At 37.3% G+C, this 25,502-nt stretch overlaps 2 protein-coding genes across 7 annotated transcripts in view; one reads left to right on the top strand and one right to left on the bottom strand.

The window, feature by feature from the left end:
- The window catches only part of PDE4DIP (phosphodiesterase 4D interacting protein), a 490,445-nt gene that overhangs the window by 14,732 nt on the left and 450,211 nt on the right, over positions 1–25,502 (bottom strand). For all 6 annotated transcript variants that reach the window (XM_070746854.1, XM_070746855.1, XM_070746856.1 and 3 more), the window contains 5 exons: positions 16,632–16,744; positions 16,236–16,402; positions 15,654–15,856; positions 11,362–11,479; positions 9,942–9,988 (listed from right to left, as the gene is read on the bottom strand). In XM_070746854.1, the coding sequence (XP_070602955.1) occupies positions 11,467–11,479; positions 15,654–15,856; positions 16,236–16,402; positions 16,632–16,744 (496 nt within the window). In that variant the 3' untranslated portion in view covers positions 9,942–9,988; positions 11,362–11,466. The remainder of the gene's footprint in view (positions 1–9,941; positions 9,989–11,361; positions 11,480–15,653; positions 15,857–16,235; positions 16,403–16,631; positions 16,745–25,502) is intronic.
- LOC139165397 (tigger transposable element-derived protein 1-like) lies at positions 1,332–9,929 on the top strand. The gene is made up of 3 exons (XM_070748581.1): positions 1,332–1,718; positions 1,911–2,829; positions 9,895–9,929. Exons 1-3 carry the CDS (start codon positions 1,332–1,334, stop codon positions 9,927–9,929), a joined length of 1,341 nt encoding a protein of 446 aa, XP_070604682.1.

The raw sequence follows: 25,502 nt of genomic DNA, 5'->3' as shown, positions 1-25,502 counted from the left end.
CTCTCTTTCTTTTTCTCTCTTGCTCTCTTGCTCTTTCATTCTTTTTTCTTTCTCTTGCTTTCTTTCTTTCTCTTGCTTTCTTTCTTTCTCTTTCTTTCTTTCTCTTTCTTTCTTTCTCTTTCTTTCTTTCTTTCTTTCTCTTTCTTTCTTTCTTTCTCTTTCTTTCTTTCTCTTTCTTTCTTTCTTTCTCTTGTTTTCTTTCTTTCTCTTGTTTTCTTTCTCTTTCTTTCTTTCTTTCTCTTTCTTTCTTTCTTTCTCTTTCTTTCTTTCTTTCTCTTTCTTTCTTTCTTTCTCTTGCTTTCTTTCTTTCTCTTTCTTTCTTTCCTTTTCTTTCTTTCTTTATCTTGCTTTCTTTCTTTCTCTTTCTTTCTTTCTTTCTTTTTCTTTCTTTCTCTTTCTTTCTTTCTCTTTCTTTCTTTCTTTCTCTTTCTTTCTTTCTCTTTCTTTCTTTCTCTTTCTTTCTTTCTCTTTCTTTCTTTCTTTCTCTTTCTTTCTTTCTTTCTCTTTCTTTCTTTCTTTCTTTCTCTTTCTTTCTTTCTTTCTTTCTCTTGCTTTCTTTCTTTCTTTCTCTTGCTTTCTTTCTTTCTCTTGCTTTCTTTCTCTTTCTTTCTTTCTCTTTCTTTCTTTCTTTCTTTCTCTTGCTTTCTCTTTCTTTCTTTCTTTCTTTCTCTTGCTTTCTTTCTTTCTCTTTCTTTCTTTTTCTTTCTTTCTTTCTCTTTCTTTCTTTCTTTCTCTTTCTTTCTTTCTTTCTCTTGCTTTCTTTCTTTCTCTTGCTTTCTTTCTTTCTCTTGCTTTCTTTCTCTTGCTTTCTTTCTCTTGCTTTCTTTCTTTCTCTTGCTTTCTTTCTTTCTCTTGCTTTCTTTCTTTCTCTTGCTTTCTTTCTTTCTCTTGCTTTCTCTCCTTCCTTCCCTCCCTCCATTTCTTGCTTTCCTTTTCCTTCCTCCTTTCCTCCCTCATTCCCTTCTTTCACTCCTTCCTCTTACTCTCCCCTTTCATAAGTTTCCTTGCTTCCTTCCTCTGCTCCTGTCCCTTCCCTCTTTCCTTCCTTCCTTCCCACCCTCCGTCCATTCATTCACCCATTCCTCTCTTGATCGCCCCTTTTACGGCGCCGCTGACAGCTAGCTCCCCACCACCACCGGGCCATGGAAAACTGGTCTAGCTTAAAGCCGGTCCCTGGTGCAAAAAAGGTTGGGGACCTCTGTCCTACAGGATTGGGTGGCTTTCTTACTTGGCTGATTTTAATTGTTCTGCTTGCAGGCAAATTCGGGATAGGAGCCGAACTTCCTAGTTGGCTTCCGGTTGTCTCAGTGGTGTCGGTGTTTAGAGCGAGCATGGCTCCAAAAAAGGCCGCTGAGAAGAAGAAGAAGGTGATGATATCCATAGAAGCGAAGCAGGAGATAATCAATTTGCACGAAAAAGGGACTCGTATTGTTGACCTTGCGAGGAAGTTCCAACGCAGCACATCCACCATCTGTACAATCCTGAAGCAGAAGGACATCCTTAAAGGTGTTAAACCAGCAAAAGGTGCAACAATAATTTCCCAACTCAGGACGTCTGTTCATGAAGAGATGGAGAGGTTATTGTTAATTTGGATAAAAGAAAAGGAGCTGGCTGGAGATACAATAACAGAGGCGGTCATCAGCGAGAAGGCTCGTGCGATATTCTCCGATCTGAAGAGCAATGAACCATCCTCGTCGGGAGATCCAGATGAGTTCAAGGCAAGCCATGGGTGGTTTGACAGGTTCAGAAAAAGAAGTGGCATTCACTCAGTGGTTCGGCATGGGGAGGCAGCGAGTGCAGACATCAAGGCAGCGGAGGAGTTTGTTGTGCATTTTGCTAGCCTGGTTGAACAAGAAGGCTATGTCTCTCAACAGATCTTTAACTGTGATGAGACTGGGCTGTTTTGGAAGAAAATGCCCCGTAGGACTTTCATTACTGCCGAGGAAAAGAGCCTGCCAGGACATAAGCCCATGAAGGACCGTCTAACCCTTGCATTGTGTGCAAACGCGTCGGGTGACTGTAAAGTGAAGCCACTTCTCGTGTACCATTCGGAGAATCCTCGCGCGTTCAAGACGCACAAAATCCTAAAGGAAAGACTCCATGTCCTGTGGCGCTCCAATGCAAGGGCATGGGTAACGAGGCAGTTCTTTGTGGACTGGGTAAATCTTGCTTTTGGTCCTACGGTGAAGGAATATCTTTTGGCTAATGAACTCCCCCTACAAGCCTTACTGCTGCTCGACAATGCTCCAGGCCACCCACCTGCTCTTCAAGACGACATCCTTGAAGAATTTCAATTTGTGAAGGTTGTCTTTCTCCCACCCAACACGACTTCAATCCTGCAACCAATGGATCAGCAGGTCATAGCTAACTTCAAGAAGCTGTACACGAAGCATCTGTTCCGCCGATGTTTCAATGTAACAGAGAACACCAACTTGACACTGCGTGAGTTTTGGAAGGATCATTTTAACATCGTTTCTTGCCTTAACATCATTTACCTTGCCTGGCAAGAAGTGTCAAGGCGAAACTTGAACTCGGCGTGGAAGAAGTTGTGGCCTGCTGCTGTTGCACCAAGGGACTCTGCTGAGCCCGAGGGTGAGACCGAGGACATCACCGAGACTGACACCCCATTGGAGGAGATTGTGTCACTCGGTAAGTGTATGGGTCTGGAGGTAGACGAGGGTGACATCAATGAGCTTGTCGAAGAGCATGAAGAACCGCTCTCTACAGAGGACCTGAAGGCGCTCCATGACATGCAACAGATGGATCTGACCCAAGAGATGAGCAGCAGTGAGGAAGAGGTACAGGAACCACAGAAAGCCATTCCTACCAGTGAGATAAAAGCGATGCTAGCGCAATGGGAGAACGTTGTCAGTTTTGTAGAAAAAAATCACCCAGAGAAAGTAGCCACGAGTCGTTCAGCAGCACTTTTCAATGACACCTCATTGACTCACTTTCGCAACATTTTGAAAAGCAGGCAAAAGCAGATGTCATTGGACACATTTTTTACAAAAAGAGCTGCTCCAAGTGAAAGTGCAGCCAAAAAGGCAAAAACAGATGATTAGGCTACTGTGTACATATGTAAATTTAAAAGTTTAAGAAAGTTTACAAGTTAAGTGAAAGAAACTTCATTATTCATTTATATGTACATGTACATTTCTTCATTAAAAACATGTATTTTTGCATAATTTAAACTAACTTTGTGATTTTTTTGAGGGCTGGAACCAATTAAAATTATTTACATTAATTCCTATGGGGAAAAGTCGTTCGAGATAAGAGCTGCTCGACTTAAGAGCACAGGTCCGGAACGAATTAAACTCGTATCTCGAGGTACCACTGTACTTATTTTTTTACCTTCCTTTTCACCTCCTCCCCTTTGTTTAATCCCTTTAATCCCTTTTCTCTACCTCGCTTTTGACTGTATATTGACTTTGCATTGTTGCTCCAGTTAATAAAAAACAAAAAACTACAAACTTTGAACTTTGATTTCCTATTAAACCTACAACACTTACTGATAGAGACTGTCAGAGACTGAACTGTGACTCAGCACTATTGCATAAGTCCAAGGAGAAAGAAAAAGAAAAAGGAAGAAAACATCTCTCGATACTACTTGCTTCTTACTGTTTTTCTTCCCTCCCCTGAATAATCCTGTCCCTTGCTGCTCTCTCTTTCAATTATTTTTTGAATACTTCATATATCATTTGCTGCAACATTGAGAATAACCCTTTAATTGATTTTTGATAATATTCTATACTGATAAACTGCCATTATACCATTATACTGCCATTGATAATATTCTATACTTTTATACTGTCATTACTATTAGAGATTTATTGAACCTATGAATTAATTGAATTACTGAGCTAGATTTACTTACTGATTTATATCTAAATTAATAATTTATTTATTGACCTATATACATATATGCTCATGTGTTGATTTATCTATTAATACAAATATTAAAACTTGCTAATCAATTATAATTAATTATTATATATTAATTGAAAGTTACCTTTTACTACTTATTAATTACTTAATTATTCTGTCCTTAATTTACTCCAACTTACTTGAATATTTGAATACTCATATTTAGATCCTTGAAGACATTAATAATACTTATGAGATATTGATATAGAATTGTATATTGACAATTTTGACTCCTAAGATTTGGACTGTAGAGTTTATTATAAGTTATCTTATTAAGATTAATATAAATCAACAACATTGACCCTTTTGAGTACAAGCTAAAACTAATATCTCCATATCTTTTACTATACTCTATCTTATTTTCTTATATTCATAATACAAAACTTCTAGCTAGTTACTCTTACCTTTCATCACTTTAATAATTTTAGTGCAATTACTTTGAACTACAATAGATATTCAAATTTGAAATCCCCATACCTAATTATACACAACTAAACTGGAAATTATTTGTAAAATATTCAAAATGTCATCCACCAATACAAATACAATTACTAAAGCTTGGAGGAAGGCAACACCTCAACCCTCAACCCCGACCATCCAGCGTAACCCAGAAAACCCTTCTACTGACAAAACATCAGTTGTACATCAGACCAAGTTGCACCTATCACCTTAGCCTCCTTACAAGAGATAATGATTAAAATGCAGCAATCAATGGATTGGAATTATGAATTAATGATGGGAAACATGGGTGCGATGAAAGAAGATATCAAGGAAGATATTAAGAAAATTGACCACCGTGTTGGGCATCTTGATGAGAAAATAGAAATGATGCATGGAACCCTCACACAAAATGATGAAAAAATTAAAAAAATTGAGGAACTAAATGATAGAATGGAAACCAGACTACAATATGTAGAAAGTAGAACAGAATATATTAATAAAAATCTGGAAGAGGCCATATTAAACCTCGAACTTGAAAAATCAGCATTCTTCTTGAGGTTCCAAAATATTACTGAATCAAACGAAGAGGACCTGCCCCAGATCATGTTGGAAATTCTTGCATCCATTATTAACAAAACCCCACAGGAAATGTATCAGCAAATAGATGAAATTTACAGATTATACACAAGCTATGCAAAAAAAAAAATTGCTTACCCAAGGAAGTACATATCGGATTTATAAAGCGTACTATAAGAGATGAAATTTATAATATGTCAAAGGAAAACTGTATCATATAAAGAAAAAGAGATAATAGTCCTACGTCAAGTTCCCAGACGAGTTCGAGAAAAGCGGAAGCCTTATCAAACACTAGCTACTAAACTTAACAGAAACAAGATACTGTTTAGATGGCTGACACCTGAGGGCATGCTCATCTCCCTGATCGATAAAAAATACAAAATAACTTCAGTAGAGGATGCAAGGGACTTCTATGACCAAGTCATCAAAAAGGTGGATGAGGAATGTATTAGGGAACAAGAATCAAAAGATAAACCTAGTCTGGAAGAACTTAACTCTGAAGACATTCTCTCAAACAAAACAAAAAAAAATACAATAAAACCCCGGGCACAGATGGTATACCTGCTGAGTTCTACAAACAATTTCAAGCCATATTGGAGCCTACAATGTTACCTCTCTTTTAATGAAATTTTTGAAGGTTCAAAACTTCCTTCCTCTTGGAATGAGGCCTATATAACATTAATACCTAAAGACACTCAAAATAGAGCCAGCATCCAAAATTATTGCCCAATGTCCCTTCTTAATTCAGACTACAAAATCTTTGCATCAATCATAGCCAAAAGATTTTAAAAAATACTTACTGTTAGAATACATACAGACCAAAATGGCTTTCTTCCAGCAAGAAATATAGCAACAAATACAAGGATTATTTTGGACTCTCTATAATATTATAATAAAAACATAGATAAACCAGTAGCATTCCTATTCGTAGACAGCATTTGATAGTTTATACTGGCAATTCTTCACAACCCAAATGGCATCTATGCAACTTGATATTAAATTTACAGAACTCGTTAAAACTATTTATTCAGTACAAACAGCCAAGATACTGATAAACAACGATATGACAGAAACAATAAACATTAAAAAAGGAGTGAGGCAGAGCTGCCCCTTAGCCCCCCTGATTTTTATTTTCACACTAGAAGTTCTACTTAATAAAATAAGGCACAACAAGGAAATCCAAGGACTAAAAATTAAAAGTGAACACTATAAACTTCAAGCATTTACTGATGACATGGTGTTCATTGTACAAGACCCCTTAGAATCTGCACCTATTCTGATTAATGAAATAAATAAATTTGGAGAGACTTTTGCCAGACTAAAAATCAACAGGGAAAAAGCTAAGATGATTAAAAAAAATATGACAAAACAGCAGATATCGAAACTAGAGTAATCTATTAAAATCAAAACCACCAAAAAAGTTAAATACCTAGGACTATGGATTACCGCTAACTGTAGCACCATTAAGAAAGACAACTATGACAAATTAATTAATGAAATGGACAAAGATTTCTCCAGATGGTCAAAGCTCCCACTTTCTATAATGGGGAAAATTGCTGTAGTTAAAAGTAATATACTTCCCAGATTTCGATACCTTTTTCAAACTGCACCCATTAAATTAAACAGGACCTTTTTCAATAACCTTCACAAAAAAATTCGCAAATTTATATGGACAAAAAAAAGGCCAGAATAAAACTCAAAAACCTACAAGACCATAGATCAAGAGGTGGATTCGGGTTACCAAACATGGATTTATATTACCATGCCTCAATTGCAAATTTACTGAAAGAATGGATAACATTAAAAAATTCTAGAATATTAACACTTGAAGGCTATGACCTTCAATCCAGGTGGCACACTTTTTTGATGGCAAACATAGGTAAAATACCAACATATTTTAGGTCACATTACATACGAAAAACTTTAATTAACACCTGGCACTTCATTTAAAAAACCCATTATCTCTGTATCCCGAAATGGATATCCCCAACAGAAGTAATTATATACCAGAACGCATTAACCCCTGACAAAATCATTACATATGATCAACTGAAATGAAAATAATGATCTAATCCCTAAACAAAAACTTGTGGAAAAAGGTATTAAAGTGGATTGGCTACACTACCTACAAATTAAATTAAAATATAATGAAGATAAAAACAAATTCGGCTTTCAAAAAAATAATCTCCTTGATAAGATCATTTTTGGCCCACAAAAAAACCAAATATCAAACATATATAATCTCCTCCTTCAACACGATACAGTAGAAGAAATAGTTAAAGGACCCATGATAGCTTGGTCACAAAATTATTTCTATTAGGAATCATAAGACAAAATATTAATAAAGAAAACAAATATATTATAATTCACATTATTATAGCTGCGAGGATTCTATATGCACAATACTGGAAACAGGAAAAGAACCCAACCGTTTTATCTCTTTTGATTAAAATAATGGAATGTGCAGAAATGTCCAAGTTAACAATGGAACTGCAAAATAGAGATGAGACAGATTTCTACAAGGCCAGGGACAAATGGTACCATTGGTTAAAAAAAAGAAATTACTTAAAAATTATTCATCAAGAAAAATATCCAACAAAACCAATGTGTAAAACAGCAATCTGCGACCCGAATCATAATATCAAATTGAAATGACAAACTGTAAACATCGATCGACACAAATTTCGAACTACAAAGAAACTGAATGAACAACCCCTTAAATCACTGATATGTGTTGGCACTAGCAACATCAAACTACATCAAACTACATCAAACACATATGGATAAAACTTTAGGGAAATCTACACTACCTATATGTTTAAACCACAGACCGCAAAGCATTGAAGCCCCAGCTCTAATGCTGGCCCTCTACACTCTTCTTACTACTCTTTTTTGCTCTAATTTCCTATCCCTCCTCCCCTCGTATCTCTTCCTCTTCTTCCCCAACCCCCTCCCCTTCTTCTTTTCTCCTTCCCCACTTACGCATACTATATAAGTAAATTATAATTGCTAGAATGTACATTATATATATTCCCTTTACTTTTCTGTACCCCGGTTTTAATGTATATAGTCAATAAACATATTATTTTTTTAAAAAGAAAAGTTGACAAAAATGAAAACAAAAAAGAAAGTAAAATATTTGGGTATTTGGATTTCAGCCAAAGCTATGTCATTAAAAAACAATAATTATATAAAACGTCTAGGTCAAATTTAAAAAGATTTAGAAATATGGAATAATTTACAACTATCATTTACTCGGAAGAATTTCCACAATCAAAATGAATATTCTTCCTAAAGTATTGTTTTTATTTCAAGTAATTCCAATTAATCTGGGAGGAAATTTTTTTGGAGAGTTAATAAAGATCACAAAAAAAATTATATGGCAAGGGAAAAAACCAAGAATCAAACAAAGTTCACTAGAAGATGTAAAGGAGAGGGGCGGCCTCGCACTCCCAAATTGGAAATTATATTATCAAGCAGCAGCTTTATCCTGGATCAAATAATGGTTAACTTTGGATAATAGAAGATTATTAAATCTGGAAGGCCACTACCTAATGTTAGGCTGGCATGCTTTTGTATGGTATGATAAGTATAAAACACATTCATATTTCAAGAGACATATAATTAGAAAGGCTTTATTGGATGTATGGAATGATATAAAAAAACCCCATTTTTTAGTAATGCCAGAATGGATATTTCCAATTGAAGCTATTTGTCCCCCTAACTTAATACAAGAAGGTAAAACATAGAAGTATAGGGATGTTTTAGATGATCAATTGAAATTGAAAACAAGACAAGAATTACAGGATGCAGGTGTAGAAATAGATTGGTGGCAATACATACAGATTAAATCCAGATTTCAAAAAGACGTAAAAACATATATATTTAAGAAAGGTAATGATATCCTAGTGAAATTATTAACTAAAAATCAAGGGAAATTGATTGGGAAAGTATATAAATATTTGATTAGTTGCAAGACGGTAGGTTGGATTTTAAAAGACAACATGATTAGTTGGTGTAGAAATTTAGGAAAAGAAATAGATTTAGATACGTGGGAAAAAGTCTGGACACATAATTGGAAAATAACAAAATCAGTCTCTTTTAAAGAAAATCAAATTAAGATGTTTTATAGATGGCATTTGCCACCTAATAGAATTTCAAAGATGTTTCCAAACACATTGCCTAATTGTTGGAAGTGCAAAAAAGAAATTGGTATGCACTTTCATTTATGGTGGACTTGCCAGAAAGGAAAGAATTATTGGAATAAAGTAGAAAGATGGCTGAAAGAAATTACAGAACAAGAAATCAGGAAGACTCCAGAATTTTTCTTATTAGGTATTACAAATAACAAATACAAAAAAGAAATATATTATTTAATAACTCACATTTTAGTAGCTGCTAGGATTGTTTTTGCACAAAGATGGAAAGAAATGGAAATTCCAAAAGATGAAGAGGTTTTCAGAAAGATTATGGAATGAGCAGAACTAGATATGATGACAAGGCGGTTAAATAATCAAGAAGAATCAGAATTTTATAAAACTTAGCAGATGGTTTATAGTTGGTGGAATAATAAAAAAAGTTTAAAATAAAGTGCTAAATAATTTATTAGATTGAATATATTATGTAGAGATATTCTACAGATGTGTATATTTCTCTGAATTGATCTAAACTATAATAAGTTTTTTCCTTTTTTGAATCAAGAAGACTTCTATCTTGAGCGGAGCTACTGTAGCTCCTTTTTATGTTATGTGTACTGTTTGGTCTTTTTATGTTTGTTTGAAATGTTTTATCTTTTAATCTGAAAACAATTTAAATTTTTTTTTTAAAAAAAGAATTGTAATACCCCATTTCTTGTTAGATAAAAAGTAAAAAATACATATTAGTTGGACAAATTCTTGACAAATACTTTCCCTGGACCGAGAAGCTAACAACTTTCCTTCTCTCCATCCTCAGCCTTGGAATACCAACATCTTATGAAGGAGAGATGAAAGTGAACATACCTCCAGGTTGATTCTTGCTTTCTTCAGTACGTTGTATGTTCTAGTCACTGTAGCAAAGAAAGTGTCAACCATAATTTGAATTAGTTTCTTTTGTCCCCCATTCATCACTATGTTAATTGACTAACTTAGCAAATCCATTATGAAATGTTTCTTTCTGATATACAAGTGAAGATGAATAATTTTATCTTCAAAAACCTTAACCATTGTCATTTTGGAAAGGTATTTGAAAAATAATCATAAGGATTATTTCGCTCTTTTGTCTAATTTATAACTGTAACTTTCATTAGCAGATTTAACTTTATTTTCATCAAGAAGTAGATTGAGACGTATTTCAGTTCTGTTTCAGTGGCATGTAGAAAAGATTTCCAAAGCTTGTTGGGCATTTGACACTTGAAAAATTCAAGGATATCACATCTTCCAACACAAAATTCCCAAGAATGCTACTGTACACTTGTAGGTTAAATATGTCACTCTTCCCCCTCAACACATTCAGTGGCTCAACCTCAATGGTTTGAGATGCAGAGAATAAAATGTAGTGGGGAGAGATTGTGAGACCCATTAATGCTCTAGAGCAGTGATAGCGAACCTTTTTAGGTTCATGTGCCAAAAGGGGATATGTGGGTGTGCTAGCATGCATGCATGTGCCCACACCCCTCCCCTCCCCCCATGCATGCATAAACCCCCCACACTGCCTCCATGTATGTGCAAAATCCCCCTCCCCACATATGCGCACAGGGCTCACTAAAGCCTGAGAAGTGAAAAAATTGAAGTTTGGAAAAATGGACTTCCAGTTTGCCCATTGTACTGTTTTTTGCACACCGGAGGGTTCAGGGAAGCTTCCTGAAGGCCCAGAGTTCAAAAAACAGCCCAACAGGCAAACTGGAAGTTTGGAAAATGCACTTCCGGTTTGCCCATAGTACTGTTGTTTGCACTCTGGGGGGTTTGGAGAACTTCCTAAAGCCCTGGAGTGCAAAAAACAGCCCAACAAACTGGGAGTTCAGAAAATGCACTTATGGTTTGCCTGTTGTGCTATTTTTTACACTGTGGGGCCTCAGGAAGCTTCCCTGAATCCTCCAGAGTTTTAAAAAACAATACAATGGGAAAAGTGGAAGGACATTTTCCGAACTTCCAGTTTGTCCATTGGTGTTTTTTTGCACTCTGTGGCTTCAGGGAAACTTCCTGAAGCGTTCAGAGGATGAAATGGCCTTTCCCAAGGCTGAAAATCAGCTGGTCAGCACATGTGTGCTGGAGCTGATATAGGGCAACCTTTCATGTCCTCCGATATGGTTCCGTGTGCCACCTGTGGCACATGTGCCATAGGTTCACCATCACGACTCTAGAGTTATGATCATGGGATGCTTGACTACCAGAAGCAGAACATTGGTCCTGTTCAATCCATGCCTTGAAAGAGGACACTTACAGTGAGTGAGAATGAAATTTTCCATATTTCCTTTAATATGATTAGCATTCTGCACACGATTCTCTTGTTCAACCAACTTGGCTCTAAGTATTTTGATTTCTTCAGCTACTGTCTGATCCTGTGAAAACAAATATTTTATCTTTTAGAATGACTACAATAATTGCATATTTTATTTTATTTTATTTTATTTTATTAGGTAACATAGATTACCTGATAAAACATAGATGTGTAGAGTCCTCCAGAAGATTAGATGGACTGTAACATTTTGTATATGAAGAGAATGTATTTTAAAATTCTTCCCAGTCCTCAGTCTTACAAATACAACATTGCATTTGTAAGCTATGTAGACGTCACTGAGCCAATGTAAAAGTATATTTATGGTGGTGGTGGGGAGTTAAAGAGAGGCGCATCTAGAGCCATAATGCATTTAGCTATCTATTCTCTGTTCTTTTAGCTCTCCATTTTAATTTATCTGTTTTGTGATTGCTAAGCTATATCTCTAGTTACTATTCTCACTCTTTTTTGCATATCCATCAATATCCCCATTTTATCTTGTAATCTTATCTTACTGTTGACTTCTGTATCCCCTTTTTCTGTTTCCTCATATACCCTGTTGTGTATTAAACATTTGAACCTTAGCAAGCTGCTTACACCAAGGTCCACTTTGCAGAGTGGGAAACAAAGAACGCTGATTGGTTCAGCCACTCGGCAGCCCTGTTTTTAAAGAGAGCTTTTCCGGGCTGGGTTTTTGCTAGATTCTACTACTTGCGATAAAGAGCTGTTAGTCACACTATTATCTCCAGTCTCTTCAGTATAGAACTTAACACATGTGCTAATAATGGCCAAAGACAAATCTCAGTTAAGGGAAAGGCTCAGAGAGGTTTTGGTGAGGTTTAGAGCTGCTGGACTCAAGGCCAAAGCTAGTAAGCGACAGATTGGAGTGCCAGAGGTTGAATTTCTGGGTTATTGGCTAAATGGGACCAGCATACACCCCACAAGGGACAAGCTCAGGGCAATTAGGGAAGCTCCTGTCCCCACCAACATAAAGGAATTCCAGGCTTTTCTGGGATTGCTGAATTTCTATAACATTTTTCTTGCTAAAAATGCCACCATCACTGAGCCTTTACACAAACTATTATCAAAAAAGATTCCATGGGTTGGAGATGGTCACAAGACTCTGCATTTAGAGCTATAAAAGACCTAGTTTCCAAGGACAGTTTTCTGATTTGATTTAGCAAGACTCTGCCTGTAGTGCTTGTTTGGGATGCCTCGCCTTTTGGAGTGGAAGCTGTGCTGAGCCAAAGACTGCCTAATGGCCATAAAGCCCCCATAGCATATTTCTCCAGAACACACTCTGGCATGGAGCAGAACTATAGCCAACTGGACCATGAAGCCCTTGCCACCATTGCTGGAGTAAAGCAGTTTCAAAGGTACTTTTTTGGATGAGGCTTTGAGCTGATCACAGACCATAAGCCCTTATTAGGGCTTATTGCTGGTGATAGGCCCACTCTGGTCTCTCTTTCTCAATGACTGCTACACTGGACTATCATTTTGGCCACCTACTCCTATAGACATCTACTGGCTGGGCAAGGCCATGGGGCACATTGATGTCCTGAGCTGGTGCCGCTGCTGGAACTCATGGACAACCCCACTCCCGGCATCCCTATACTCCTGATTGACTGTGTGGGGCTTGGCCTAATCACATTGGCTGACATTGCTGCCAGTCTGCTAAGAATCCTGTATTTCATATTATTTAGAACTGGGTATGAAGGGGGTGGCCACAGGGCCCGGTTAAACCTGAATTCAAATCATACATGCAAAGTCAACATGAAATATTGGCACAAGGGCACAAGGGAGGTACATATTGCGAGGTGAATACATCATTATTCCTCCATTGTTTTCAGAGGATATTCTAAGGTCATTGCAGAAGGGGCATCCAGGTATTGTTAGGATGAAGGCACTGGATCAGAGCTATATTTGGTGACTCAACACAGACAGACAAATAGAGGAATGGGTCACAGGGTGCACTCCATGCCAGGAATCTAGGTCAGCCCCCTCCAAATCCCCAGTGCATGAGTGGGAGCAATCCAGGGCCCCATGGTCTCGCATTCATGTTGATTTCATGGGTTGATACCATGGGCAAATCTTCATGGTCATCATAGACACCTATTAGAAATGGCTTGAAATAACCCTAATGTCTACCACTACCACTGATGCTGTTATCTGGACACTTCAGAAACTGTTTGTCACCCATGGGCTGCCCAATACTATAGTCTCAGACAATGGGCCTTGACTAATGGCAACATCATTTGAGGGGTTCTTAGTTGAATTGGGAATCAGACACACTCTGGTCGCACCTTTCCATCTTAGCAGCAATGGGCAGGTTGAATGAATGGTGCAAGTGACCAAAGAGGCTTTGGGATGTTTAGGGCCAGGTGATTGGCAAGTTAGAGTTGATAAATTTCTCGTAGTCCAAAATATCACCTCTAGCACAGTTACTGGAAAAAGTCCTGCAGAGCTATTGATGGGTCAAAAACTCTGGTCTGTATTAGATAGATTACACCCCAGCTACTCAAACCAAAAAGAGTGGACAAGAATGTTCAACACACATGACCTGGTGCTCGCTAGGAACTTTGCAGAGGGTCTCTTATGGCTACCTGCGGAAATTTTAGAAGTAACAAGCCCAAAATCATATTGGGTACTATTAGCAGATGATAAAAAATGGTGATGCCATATTGACCAATTGCACAGCCACCACCCATTAAATACTGCCAACTAGTTCTAATGATGATCCGAGGGAACTGGTGCACTTATCTAAAGAGCCAGAGTTGCCACCCATTGACAACCATGAGTCAGTTCCAGTGGAATCTTCCACACAGCCCAAGCCATTCCAGGAGGTTCCACAGGAAGAGCCAGAAAGAGAAAATCTGTCCTCTCCACCCAAAGCCAATGCCCAAACTGAACTGCACAGGTAAACTAGGGTTCCACAACATCCTGTGTACCTGAATGATTATGTATGTAAATATGTTGGACTAAGCCAAATGGGGAGGGGTGTTGTGTATTAAACATTTGAATATTAGCAAGCTGCTTACACCAAGATCCATTTTTCAGAATGGGAAAATAAAGATTGCTGGTGATTCAGCCAGCCGGCAGCCCTCTGTTTAAAGAGAGCTTTGCCGGGCTGGGTTTTTGCTGGATTCTACTACTTGCAATAAAGAGCTACTGTCCCCAGCCTCTTCAGTATGAGAACTTAACACATCTATCTGCCATACTGCCTACCTATTCTTGTCATAGAGCTTGTCAACAGTAGCATAGAAGGTTTCTCAACCCCATCAACTCTAAACCATTCAAAATGATCATGGGAGATTCTAGATGGAACAATGTGGAACATCTGGTTGGCTGCAATGGATTTGGCAAATAGGGCCATCTCTGCCATTCCCCTGTAACAGTGATGGTAAACCAATGGCATGGGTGCCACAGGTGGCACGCGGAGCCATATCTGCTGGCACATAAGACGTTGCCCTAGCTTAGCCCAACAAGCATGTGTTTGCTGGCTAGCTTATTTTTGCCTCATACAGAGGCTCTGGAAGGATGTTTTTACCTTCCAGAGAGCCTCTGGGGAATGGGGAGGGCATTTTTATCCTCCCCTGGCTCCAGGGAAGCCTTTGGAACCTGGGGAGGCTGAAACACAAGCCTACTGGGCCCACCAGAAGTTGGGAAACAGGCCGTTTCTGGCCTCCAGAGGGCCTCTGGGGGGGGGAAGCTGTTTTTGCCCTCCTCAAGCATTGAATTATGAATGTGGACACTCGCATATGCATGATAGTGCATGCCCATGCTCTTTCGGCACCCAAGGAAAAAAAGGCCATCACTGCCCTATAAACTGAGGAATAGGGGAAGTGGTATCGGCTTAACAATGATACTTCTTGTCCACCTTGTATTCCCTTAATAATTCTTCCTAACAAACTTTATGAATTTTTGGAATTTTAACATGGAATGGGATTCAAATAAAGGGTACTTGGAAATCATTCTGTTCCCTAAAAAGCTAAAGCATTTCAAGTAAAAGAGAAAGGGAGATTAACCATCTTTAAGGATTAGAACACAGGTCACAAGCTAGAAAAATGGTTGGCTTCCAAACACCCTAACTTGGTTGGGTGGGGGATTTTGCAATATACTGTCATAGATGGAAAAGCCCAATCAGCACTATTTAAACTGGACTGGGAAAGGTTTTTAGAATTCTATAATATTGACATGGATTTTCAGCTATTATTTATCCAGGCCAATCAAATTGTCACCTCAAATTATCCAGTGGGGAGAAACTGCTCTGCAGTAATAGCAAGATACTTCCCTTTGTATGTTGTCTTATTTGAGGTGAGCTGAGAGACATGGGAGGTGATGCTCTCCAAAACATTGCAAGGAGGGAAGTTGACTTCTCCAGGATCTGATGCAAAGTACTGATATGGACAAGTAATTTCCTGATGTTTTCTTGGCAGAAAATCTGTGGAAATAGAGAAGTTGGTTAATGCAAATACTGTATCTTATATTATTTTCCTTACTGACTGCCTTGGCAGCATTTGATGATTCCTTCCTTCCTCTGGCAAGGGACTATAGTTTTCTCATCTCTCTTGTGACACCTCCCATCTCCATAAATGTTCTTCTATCTAAGTCTTGGGTTAGAAGCTTACAATTCCTTGCTTGAAAGAGCTCAGCAGTGCACCATTCCCAGTAATATGGAGATGGTTTATAAATTATCACTTATCCTGAATATTTAGACTATTGGCCAGAACTGTTTCCAGTGCTGAAAGAAGGAACCCTTTAGGAATGTAAAACTCAGTTAAAGACTACTCTGTCCTCAGCAACCAAACCTTCCCAGTTACCACGTTGCCCTGTAGTTTCAAGTCAGACTGCAGAAGTGATGCCATTTGGTGGATCCAAGTCTTAGCATCCAAAATCTGTTTCTTAAGAGTATTATAATCCTGAAGATAGCCTATGACATGAATTCCTTGGTTCTTCACATCTTCTGTCAGCAGCAGCTTATGCATCCCTACAAAAAGGGAAGAAAAGAAAAGAAACATGGACTGGACTGCTCTGGCATCAGCAACTATAGCGCCTGAACAGTAACTCAGTTGTTGTTTCTTACAACCTCAGAAAGAAGTATAATATTTGTGCAGGAAACTTCAGCTGGACCTGCTGCTTTCTGAAATTTTAAAATATTTTAATGTAACATCTGTAGTACAGTAACAAAGCTTGATTGGGGAGGAGTAAGGACATACCAGAGACTGCCTTTTGCAGTGGTCCATGCTGTGCTTCATAGACACATGATTCAGCTTGCTGGGCTCTGTTTTCTTCACACTGTTGCTGAAGCATTATCATTCTGTGTTGAAGCCTGCAAAAAAAATCCCCCCCACCAGCCACAAGAGTCATAATTGAGGTTTCTGTTGTTGGTTGATGTTCCTGCAGTGCTCATACTAATGTTCTGCCAAAAGCTGCACACTGAAGAGATCACTGGTGTCTCATGGAAAGAGACTGCAATCCCTCACAAGTAGAACCATTGGATTAGAAGACAATTTGGAGGTCTTCTAGTCAACTCTTTCCTGGGCAGGAATCCTCAAACTATCCCAGACAAATGGGCTATTCTATTAAACTTTGCAATAAATTCCTAAAGGGAAGACTGCAAATCTGACTCAAATGATTCAATTCTGAATAATGTTATCAGTGGATTCCTTTTAACAACAAAACTGTGAACAAATTAGATGACATCAGCCAAAGCATAACTGAGTATCCCTAGTATCACATAGTTTTTCTGCCCTTTGAAGTTCCTTGTTCACTTTGATCTAGGAAATTCATATAGCCAGAAAGATAGAGAAAGTTCAAACATGCAGCCAAGAAGCTCACTGAGCCTCTGAGATTTCTGCAAGAATGTCCTATAGAAATATATTCCTCATTCTGCTTTCAGATGCTTGTGAAAAGATAGCAATGCTATATCAAAATGAGTCATATAGAAACCACAAAAAATGAATGGTATTTTTTAAAAAATATTTTTATTATTTTCAAAATAAAAGACATAACATGTCGAACAAACATAAAATAGACAAAACATAACACATAACATAAAAAGGAGCTACAGTTGCTCCACTCAGTATTGAAGTCTTCTTAATACAAAAAGGAAAAACTAATTATAGTTTAGATCAATTCAGAAAAGTAAACATTTCTATAAAATATCTTTATATAATATATTCTGTCTAGTAAATTTAACTATTAAACTCTTTATTTTAACATTTTTAAACATTTCTTTTATTCTACCAACTATAGACCTTCTGCCAAGTTTTATAAAATTCTGTTTCTACTTGGTTATTCAACCGCCTCATCATCGTATCTAATTCTGTGCATTCCATAATCTTGGTAAAGAACTCTTTATCCTTGGGGATTTCCATTTCTTTCCATCTTTGCGTGAAAACAATCCTTGCAGCTATTAAAATATTAATATGATAATACATTTCTTTTTTATATTTGTTATTTGTGATACATAATTTAAAAAATTCTGGAGTCTTCCTAATTTCTTGTTCTGTTATTTCTCTTAGCCATCTTTCCACCTTATTCCAATAATTCTTTGCTTTCGGACACGTCCACCATAAAGGAAAATATGTACCGATTTCTTTTTTACATTTCCAACAATTGGGGGATGTACTTGGGAACATCTTTGAAATTCTATTAGGTGGCAAATGCCATCTATAAAACATCTTAATTTGATTTTCTTTAAAAGAGACCGATTTGGTTATTTTCCAGTTGTATGTCCAGACCTTTTCCCATGTATCTAAATCTACTTCTTTTCCTAAATTTTTACACCAACTAATCATGTTATCTTTTAAGATCCAACCTTTCGTCCTATAGTTAATCGAGTATTTATATACCTTCCCGATCAGTTTTCCTTGATTTTTAATTAATGATTTCCCTAATATGTTGTTGTCTTTCTTAAATATATATGTTCTTACATCTTTTTGAAATCTGGATTTAATCTGCGCATACTGCCACCAATCCATTACTACCCCTACTTCTTGTAACTCTTGTCTCGTTTTTAATTTCAGTTGATTGTCAAGTACATCCCTGTACTTCCAAATTTTACCTTCTTATAATAAATTTGGGGGACATATAGCTTCTATTGGAGAGATCCATTCTGGCATTACTAAAAAATGATTTTTTCTTATCACATTCCATTCATTCAATAAGGCCTTTCTAATTATATGTCTCTTTAAGTAGGAATGTTGTTTGTACTTATTGTACCAAATAAAAGCATGCCAACCTAGCATTAGGTCATGTCCTTCAAGATTTAATCATCTTCTATTTTCCAGAGTTAACCATTCTTTTATCCAGGATAAGGCTGCTGTTTGATAATATAACTTCCAGTTTGGAAAGGCGAGCCCGCCCCTCTCCTTCAAATCTTCTAATGCACTTTGTTTTATTCTTGGCTTTTTCCCTTGCCATATGAATTTTTTTGTAATCTTAGTCAATTCCTTAAAAATTTTTACTCCCGGGTTAATTGGAATTACCTGGAATAAGAACAGTAATTTGGGTAGAATATTCATTTTTATTGTAGAAATTCTTCCAAGTAATATTAATTGTAAGTTATTCCATATTTCTAAGTCTTTTTTAATTTGACCTAGTAGTTTCACATAGTTATCATTTTTAATGATATGGCTTTGGCTGTAATCCAAATGCCCAAATATTTTACTTTCTTTGTTATTTTCATACTCGTCAACTTTTCTAATTGGTTTATCTGTAAGTCTGTCATATTTTTTTTGTTAGTAATTGCATCTTTTTCTTGTTAATTTTCAAACCTGCCACTTTTCCATATTCTTTTATTAGGTCTATTAATTTTAATATTGATGTCAAAGGATCTTCTATAATAAAGACCACGTCGTCAGCAAATGCCTGAGCTTTGTAGGATTCTTTTTTAATCTCTAATCTTTTAATGTTGTTATTAGTTCTTATTTTTATTAACAATGTTTCTAGTGTTAAAATAAATAAAAATGGTGAGATGGGGCAGCCCTGCCCAACTCCTCTATATATTTCTAACCTTTCTGTTTGTTCATAATTTAAAATAATTTTGGCTGATTGATTTGAGTATATAGCATCAATAATTTTTAAAAAAATTGTATCAACATTCATCTTATTTAATTGCAATGTCATAAAAGTCCAATTAACGTTATCAAATGCTTTTTTAGCATCTAAAAACACTAACACCATTTGTTTTTCTGGATGTTGTTCATAAAATTCCAATGTATTTATAATTGTCCTTAGGTTATTTTTAATTTGTCTACCTGGCAAGAATCCATTTTGATCTTCATGAATTATTTCATTCATAATATTTTTAAATCTAATTACATATATGGAAATAAAAATTGTATAATCTACGTTCAATAACGATATTGGTCTATAATTTTGAATTTTTTCCTTCTCCGTTCCTGATTTGTGTATCAATGTTATTAAAGCTTCTGACCAGGATCTAGGCAATTTACCATCTGCTATTATCTTGTTAAAAATCTCAAACATATTTGAAGTAAGTATATTACTATTTATTTCTTCTTTTTGATATAAATTTTTATAAAATTCTAACGCTATTTCCTTTTTTTCATCTGTTCTATGACTTTACTATACCTTTACTATCTGCTAATTTCTTTATTATTTTAGTTTCTCTGTCATTTCTCAGTTTATAAGCTAACCATCTTCCCGGTTTATTTGCATGCTCAAAATGTTCCTGTTTAGCTCTTTTTATTTTTTCAGCTATTTCTTCTTGTTCTATCAAATTTATTTTATGTTTTAACAATTCCATCTTCCTTTTCACTTTATTATCATATGCATTACATTGTAATTCTAATTCTAATTCTTTCAATTCTTTCTCTAATTGTTGATATTGTTTCTTTTTCTCTTTAATTTTTTTTGCTGTGTAAGAAATTGTCAAATCCCGAATATATGCCTTTGTTCTGTCCCACAAATTTTGTGGCGTTGTTTCAGTATTTTTATTTATACTAAAGAAAATTTCTAATTCTTTTTCAATCCATTCTATATATTGAGGGTCTCATAGGATGTTTCTATTCATTCGCCAATTATTTAGTTTTTTCTTTCCTTTCCAATAAATTGCTAATGGATTGTGATCTGCCCAGCTATTTGTTTCTATTTCAATATCAGTAATAAATTCAGAAATATGGGCTGGGGCCCAAGCCATGTCTATCCTGGTCCATATTTTATGAGGATTCGAGTAAAAAATGTATTGTTTATTTTGTGGGTGGCGTTCACGCCAAATGTCTTTTAAAAGTAATTCTGAGCTCATTTCCCAGAAAGTTGTTGGCAAAATTGTTTTCTTTTTCTTTTCTTTCTTTTTACCTGAATAGTCCATTTGACTATTTGAAATTGCATTGAAATCACCCACTATTATCATATTATCAATTGATAATTCAATTATTTTTTCATGTAGTTCCTTGTAAAATTGTTTTTGATTGTCGTTTGGTGCATATATAGATATAATGACGAGAGGTTTTGGTTCTAATTTTAATTGTACAATTAAAATTCTGCCTTCTTGATCACTATATAGTTGTTTTGTATCTATTGTATCATCAACATACATTGCTATACCTCTTTTTTTTGATCAGCTAAGCTTGTATAGATATTTCCTAATTTTGAATTACATAATAATTTTCTGTTCGATTTTTTAATGTGCACTTCTTGTAAAATATTTATTTGCGCTCTTTGTTTTTTGAGTTTTGCAAATCTTTGATTTCTTTTTTTGGGGTTATTTAATCCATTTACATTTACCGAAAAGATTTTTATGTCTGACGGCATTTCTATTTATAGTATTTCTTGGTTTCTTTAGGTTCTTGTAGTCTGCTGCTTAGTACCAGTTTTGTTGTGTTTGTGTTTGTTTTCTCTCAGCACCTTGTGATTCCTCCCTCTCTTTGCAGGTAGCCCCCTGCTTCTCTTCTCTATCTTTAATTTCTTTGCGTGGTTGTTCGGACCTGTTCAAACCACTTTCTTCATAAAACTCCCTAGCTTCATCTACCTTCTCCATCTTTATTCTGGCACCTTGCCAATATAGGGAGAGGCCTTCAGGGATAAGCCATTGGAAAGTTATGTTTTTTTAAATTAATATTCTGGTAGGGAAATAATATTCCCTCCTGCTTTCCCTCACTCTTTTTGGGACTTGTTTTAATATTATAATATCTTTCCCTCTGTAGTTCAAGCTTTCATTTCTTGTCCATTTTAAAATGTCATCTCTGATTGTCTTCCTGATGAACTTAATATGAACCTCCCATGGTAAGTTATGCTTTCTGGCATAGCTGGTCTGAACTCTGTAAATTTCATCAATTTCTTTTATCAGTTCTTGAGGGTCTATTTGTAAGATCTCTCCTATTATTTCTGCCATTTTTGAACTTAAATCTTCATCTTTTTCTTCAGTTACGTTTTGAAATCTCAGTCCGTGTGAGGCACGGTGTAGCTCTAAATGAGTTATTGCTTCATTAAATCCTCTATTGATTATGCCACTATGTTCTTCAAATTCATCAATTTTCTGTTCTGCTTTCTCCATCTTTTCTTCCACTGTTTTCATCCGTTGATCATTCGCCCATTCTTATTTTTTATTTCACTTCTCGTTTGTTTTGTCTATTTTTTCCAGGTAGTTTGTCCTGAGTTTATAGAGTTTAATAACTGTTTTTAGAAGAAACAAGTGAATAAATTAATTTCTACCCAAAGGGCTATTAAAGAAATCTTTTTAAGAACTATCTAAGAATAAAAACAAAAATAACAGAACATCAGAATAACAGAATTGGAAAGGAACTTGGAGGTCTTCTAGTCCAACCCACTGCTCAAGCAGAATGCTTTATATCAGGGGTATCAAACTCTAGGCCTACGGGCTGGATCCAGCTCATGGGGTGCCCACAGGTCCACCCTGGAAACTGCAAAGGACTGGACGTCGGTGCTTCTGCCAGAAAAAACAGAGGTCAGAAGGGCTGCCCTCCTGAGCTCTGTTTTCGCTGGCAGAGCATTACAAGTGGCCATCACAGCCAAAAAGGGAGCCCGGGAGCCCATTTTCTCTGGCACAGTGCTTGGGCTTACAGGCACCCCCAGCACAAGTGATGTTGAACTGACCACATCCACCCCAGCCCCCCAAAATCAAACATTATCCTGATGTGGCCCTCAGTGAAATCGAGTTTGACACTCCTGCTCTATATCATTCCAGATAAGTGGTTGTCCAGTCTGTCAGGCCCAAAGTCATTATGTAAAGCCGAAGGTTGGCCTGACACAGTTTGGTAGTGATAGAGGAACGGGGGGGGGGAGAGTGAGAGTGAGTGAGTGAGTGAGAGAGAGAGATGCCACCACACATTCCTTTCTGCTAATGCCATAGTAACGAACACAGGAAGGAATCAGGAATCATGCATAGGATTGGTCTTCATGACTGCACTTATGGGTGTGGGGATGTAATCTAAGGGACTCAGAGTTGAAATGACTCAAGTCGAATCCAGACATGGCTGTTAATAAATCATACCCTGCGAGAAGCGCAGGCGTGGAAGTGATTTATTTCTCAGATGCTATTTGGTTTGCTGACACAGTCTCTTCTTAAAAGAGTGATGAAGCACTCACAACTTCTAAAGGCAAGCTGTTCCACCTGTTAATTGTTCTCATCGTTAGGAAATTTCTCCTTAGTTCTAGGTTGCTTCTCTCCTTGATTATCCAACCAATGTTTCTTGTCTTGCTTTCTGATACTTGCCTTCTGATACCTCTTCTGTGTGGCAGCACCTCAAATATTGAAACACTGTTATCATGTCACTCCTAGTATTTTTTTCCCATTGGACTACATATAACCAATTCCTGCAACAGTTCTTAATTAGTTTTAGCTTTCAGGCCACTATTCATCTTTGTTGTTCTTTTCTGTATTATTTTCTATAATAACGTGACTAAAACTAGACACAATATTTTAAGGGAGAGCTTACTAAGGCTTTATAAAGTGATACTAATACTTCTTGATTCTATCCCTCTGTTAATGCAGTCTAGTTTTACATTGGCTCTTTTAGCTGCTGCCATACATTACTGGCTCATATTTAAATGATTATTCACTAGAGCCCCAGGATCCTTCTCACAGTTACTGTTATGTACTGCTGCATGGAGCACAGATTTGCATAGAAGCCGCTGATTGGCTAATCTAGTGGTGGGAGAAATAAACTGCCTGCTAGGTTATAGGGAAGCCCTTAAAATAGCCTGCTGGCAGTTCGTATTGCATTCAGCCAGGAGAATAAAAGGTGCTGAACTGTTCCTGCATCTTGTTCCTTCTTTCACACCCAAATCTAACACTGGTGACGAAGGTGAGATGCTGAAGGAGGACAGCAGAACAAGGCACCTCATGGCATCTGCAGCCATCTTACAAGCAAGCATTGTCCTGCTCTGATCAAACTTGAGTATGGCTACTCACACCTCTCCTGCTCCAGCAATCTTTGACCTGAAGATAGAAAAATGGCAAACCTACACATGCTGATTCCACATGTTCCTGGAAGCCAATGACTTCCATGATCTACCCAACAATAGGAAGAAGGCTCTCTTTCTAACCTACTGTGGGCCAAAAATTTATAAAATGGCATAGACCTTGGTGGCTCTCACAGACATCAAGTCCATTTCATGGGCAACTCTACAAGCAACCCTAAAAGAACATTATGCTCCCACACAAACACCGATGGTTAGACACAATGAATTTTATCATCACCACCAATGCAAAGGCAAAACAATAAATGACTTTATGACTAAGTTCCAGGAGATCACAACAAAGTGCGAGTTTATAAACCTGGAGGAAATTATCAAAGATTGAATGATTTTAGGAATGAGAGATCTCTATTACTAGAAGAAGTTGCTGATCCAGAGGGGAGCAATGTTCAAAGATGTCATGGAAGAAGCCAGAGCTGCCAAATCTTTGGACAACTCAGCAGCTGACATCTGAAAGACAAGCAGAGTCCATCGAACCCACAGGGAACTCAACTGGATGTCGGAGGTCTCCGAGTATGATGAGGAGTCTGAGGAGGAAGAACCAGTGCATTATATCTACCCAGAAAGAAAGGTAAGCCCAGAGACTTTGACACAAGGCAAGCCCGTTGTTCAGGCTGCCTAGGGGGCCACGCCAGAGCAGTCTGCAAATTCAAAGAAGCCATTTGCCACTGATGCCAGAATATCCCTCGACCCCATACCAGCCAGCCCCTTTCCAACCCAGACCAACCATGGGACAGGGAAGACAAGGGCAGAACAGAGCAGAGGGGCAAAGAGGGAGAGGCCAGGATGATTATCAGAACCAGGACAACTGGGGGATCTACAATACAACAGTGGGCCATTCAAATGCCAGCTTGGGAGAAAAAATCCACATCTCAGTGTCTATTGAGGGAGCCCTCTGTACAATGGAGCTAGACACCGGCTCCATATTCATCAATGTCCTGGGACACATTGAAGCAAGTCTAGCCAACAATCATATGGCAACAGCTTGATCCACAACAAATCCGGCTCAATGATTTCCAGGGGAACCTCATCTACTCAGAGTAGAATGACTCAGGCCTCTAGGCATTGGCATCACCGGCTTGCACCAAATAAAGGGAGATGAACTGGACAAGCTTCTGGTAGACTTCTGAGACATGTTCGATGGGAATCTAAGTAAATATAAGGGCAAGCCCATTTCGTTTAATCTAGACCCCAGCATCATCCCTGTTAGATTAAAGCCCCAAAGAGAACCTTTTGCACTCCAGCCAAAAGTGAATAAAAAACTGGACAAGTTAATTACCCAAGGGGTCCTAGAACCAGTTGACTATGCCTGGTGGGAAAATCCATAGTCATCTGATGAAGCCAGATGGGTCAAATTGGCATATGCATGGACTATAAATGCACCATTCATAAGGTGCTACCACAAAATGCTTACCCAGTGCCATTAGTGCGATACCTATTGCACTCCCTAGGAAACAGTCAGATTTTCATCAAATTGGACCTGACTCAAGTGTCCCAGCAATTGCTTTAATTTTTTTTAATTAGTTTTAATTACAATATAAGACTCATACAACATAAAACAAGTGTTTTGTGTATTATGCCCACCACCAGACAAACATTCATACCTCAACACAGGGGTGTTT

The sequence above is a fragment of the Erythrolamprus reginae genome, chromosome 3 (genome assembly GCF_031021105.1).
Source record: "Erythrolamprus reginae isolate rEryReg1 chromosome 3, rEryReg1.hap1, whole genome shotgun sequence".
NCBI classification, from domain to species: Eukaryota; Metazoa; Chordata; class Lepidosauria; order Squamata; family Dipsadidae; genus Erythrolamprus; species Erythrolamprus reginae.
This window is presented reverse-complemented; position numbering and strand designations above follow the sequence as displayed.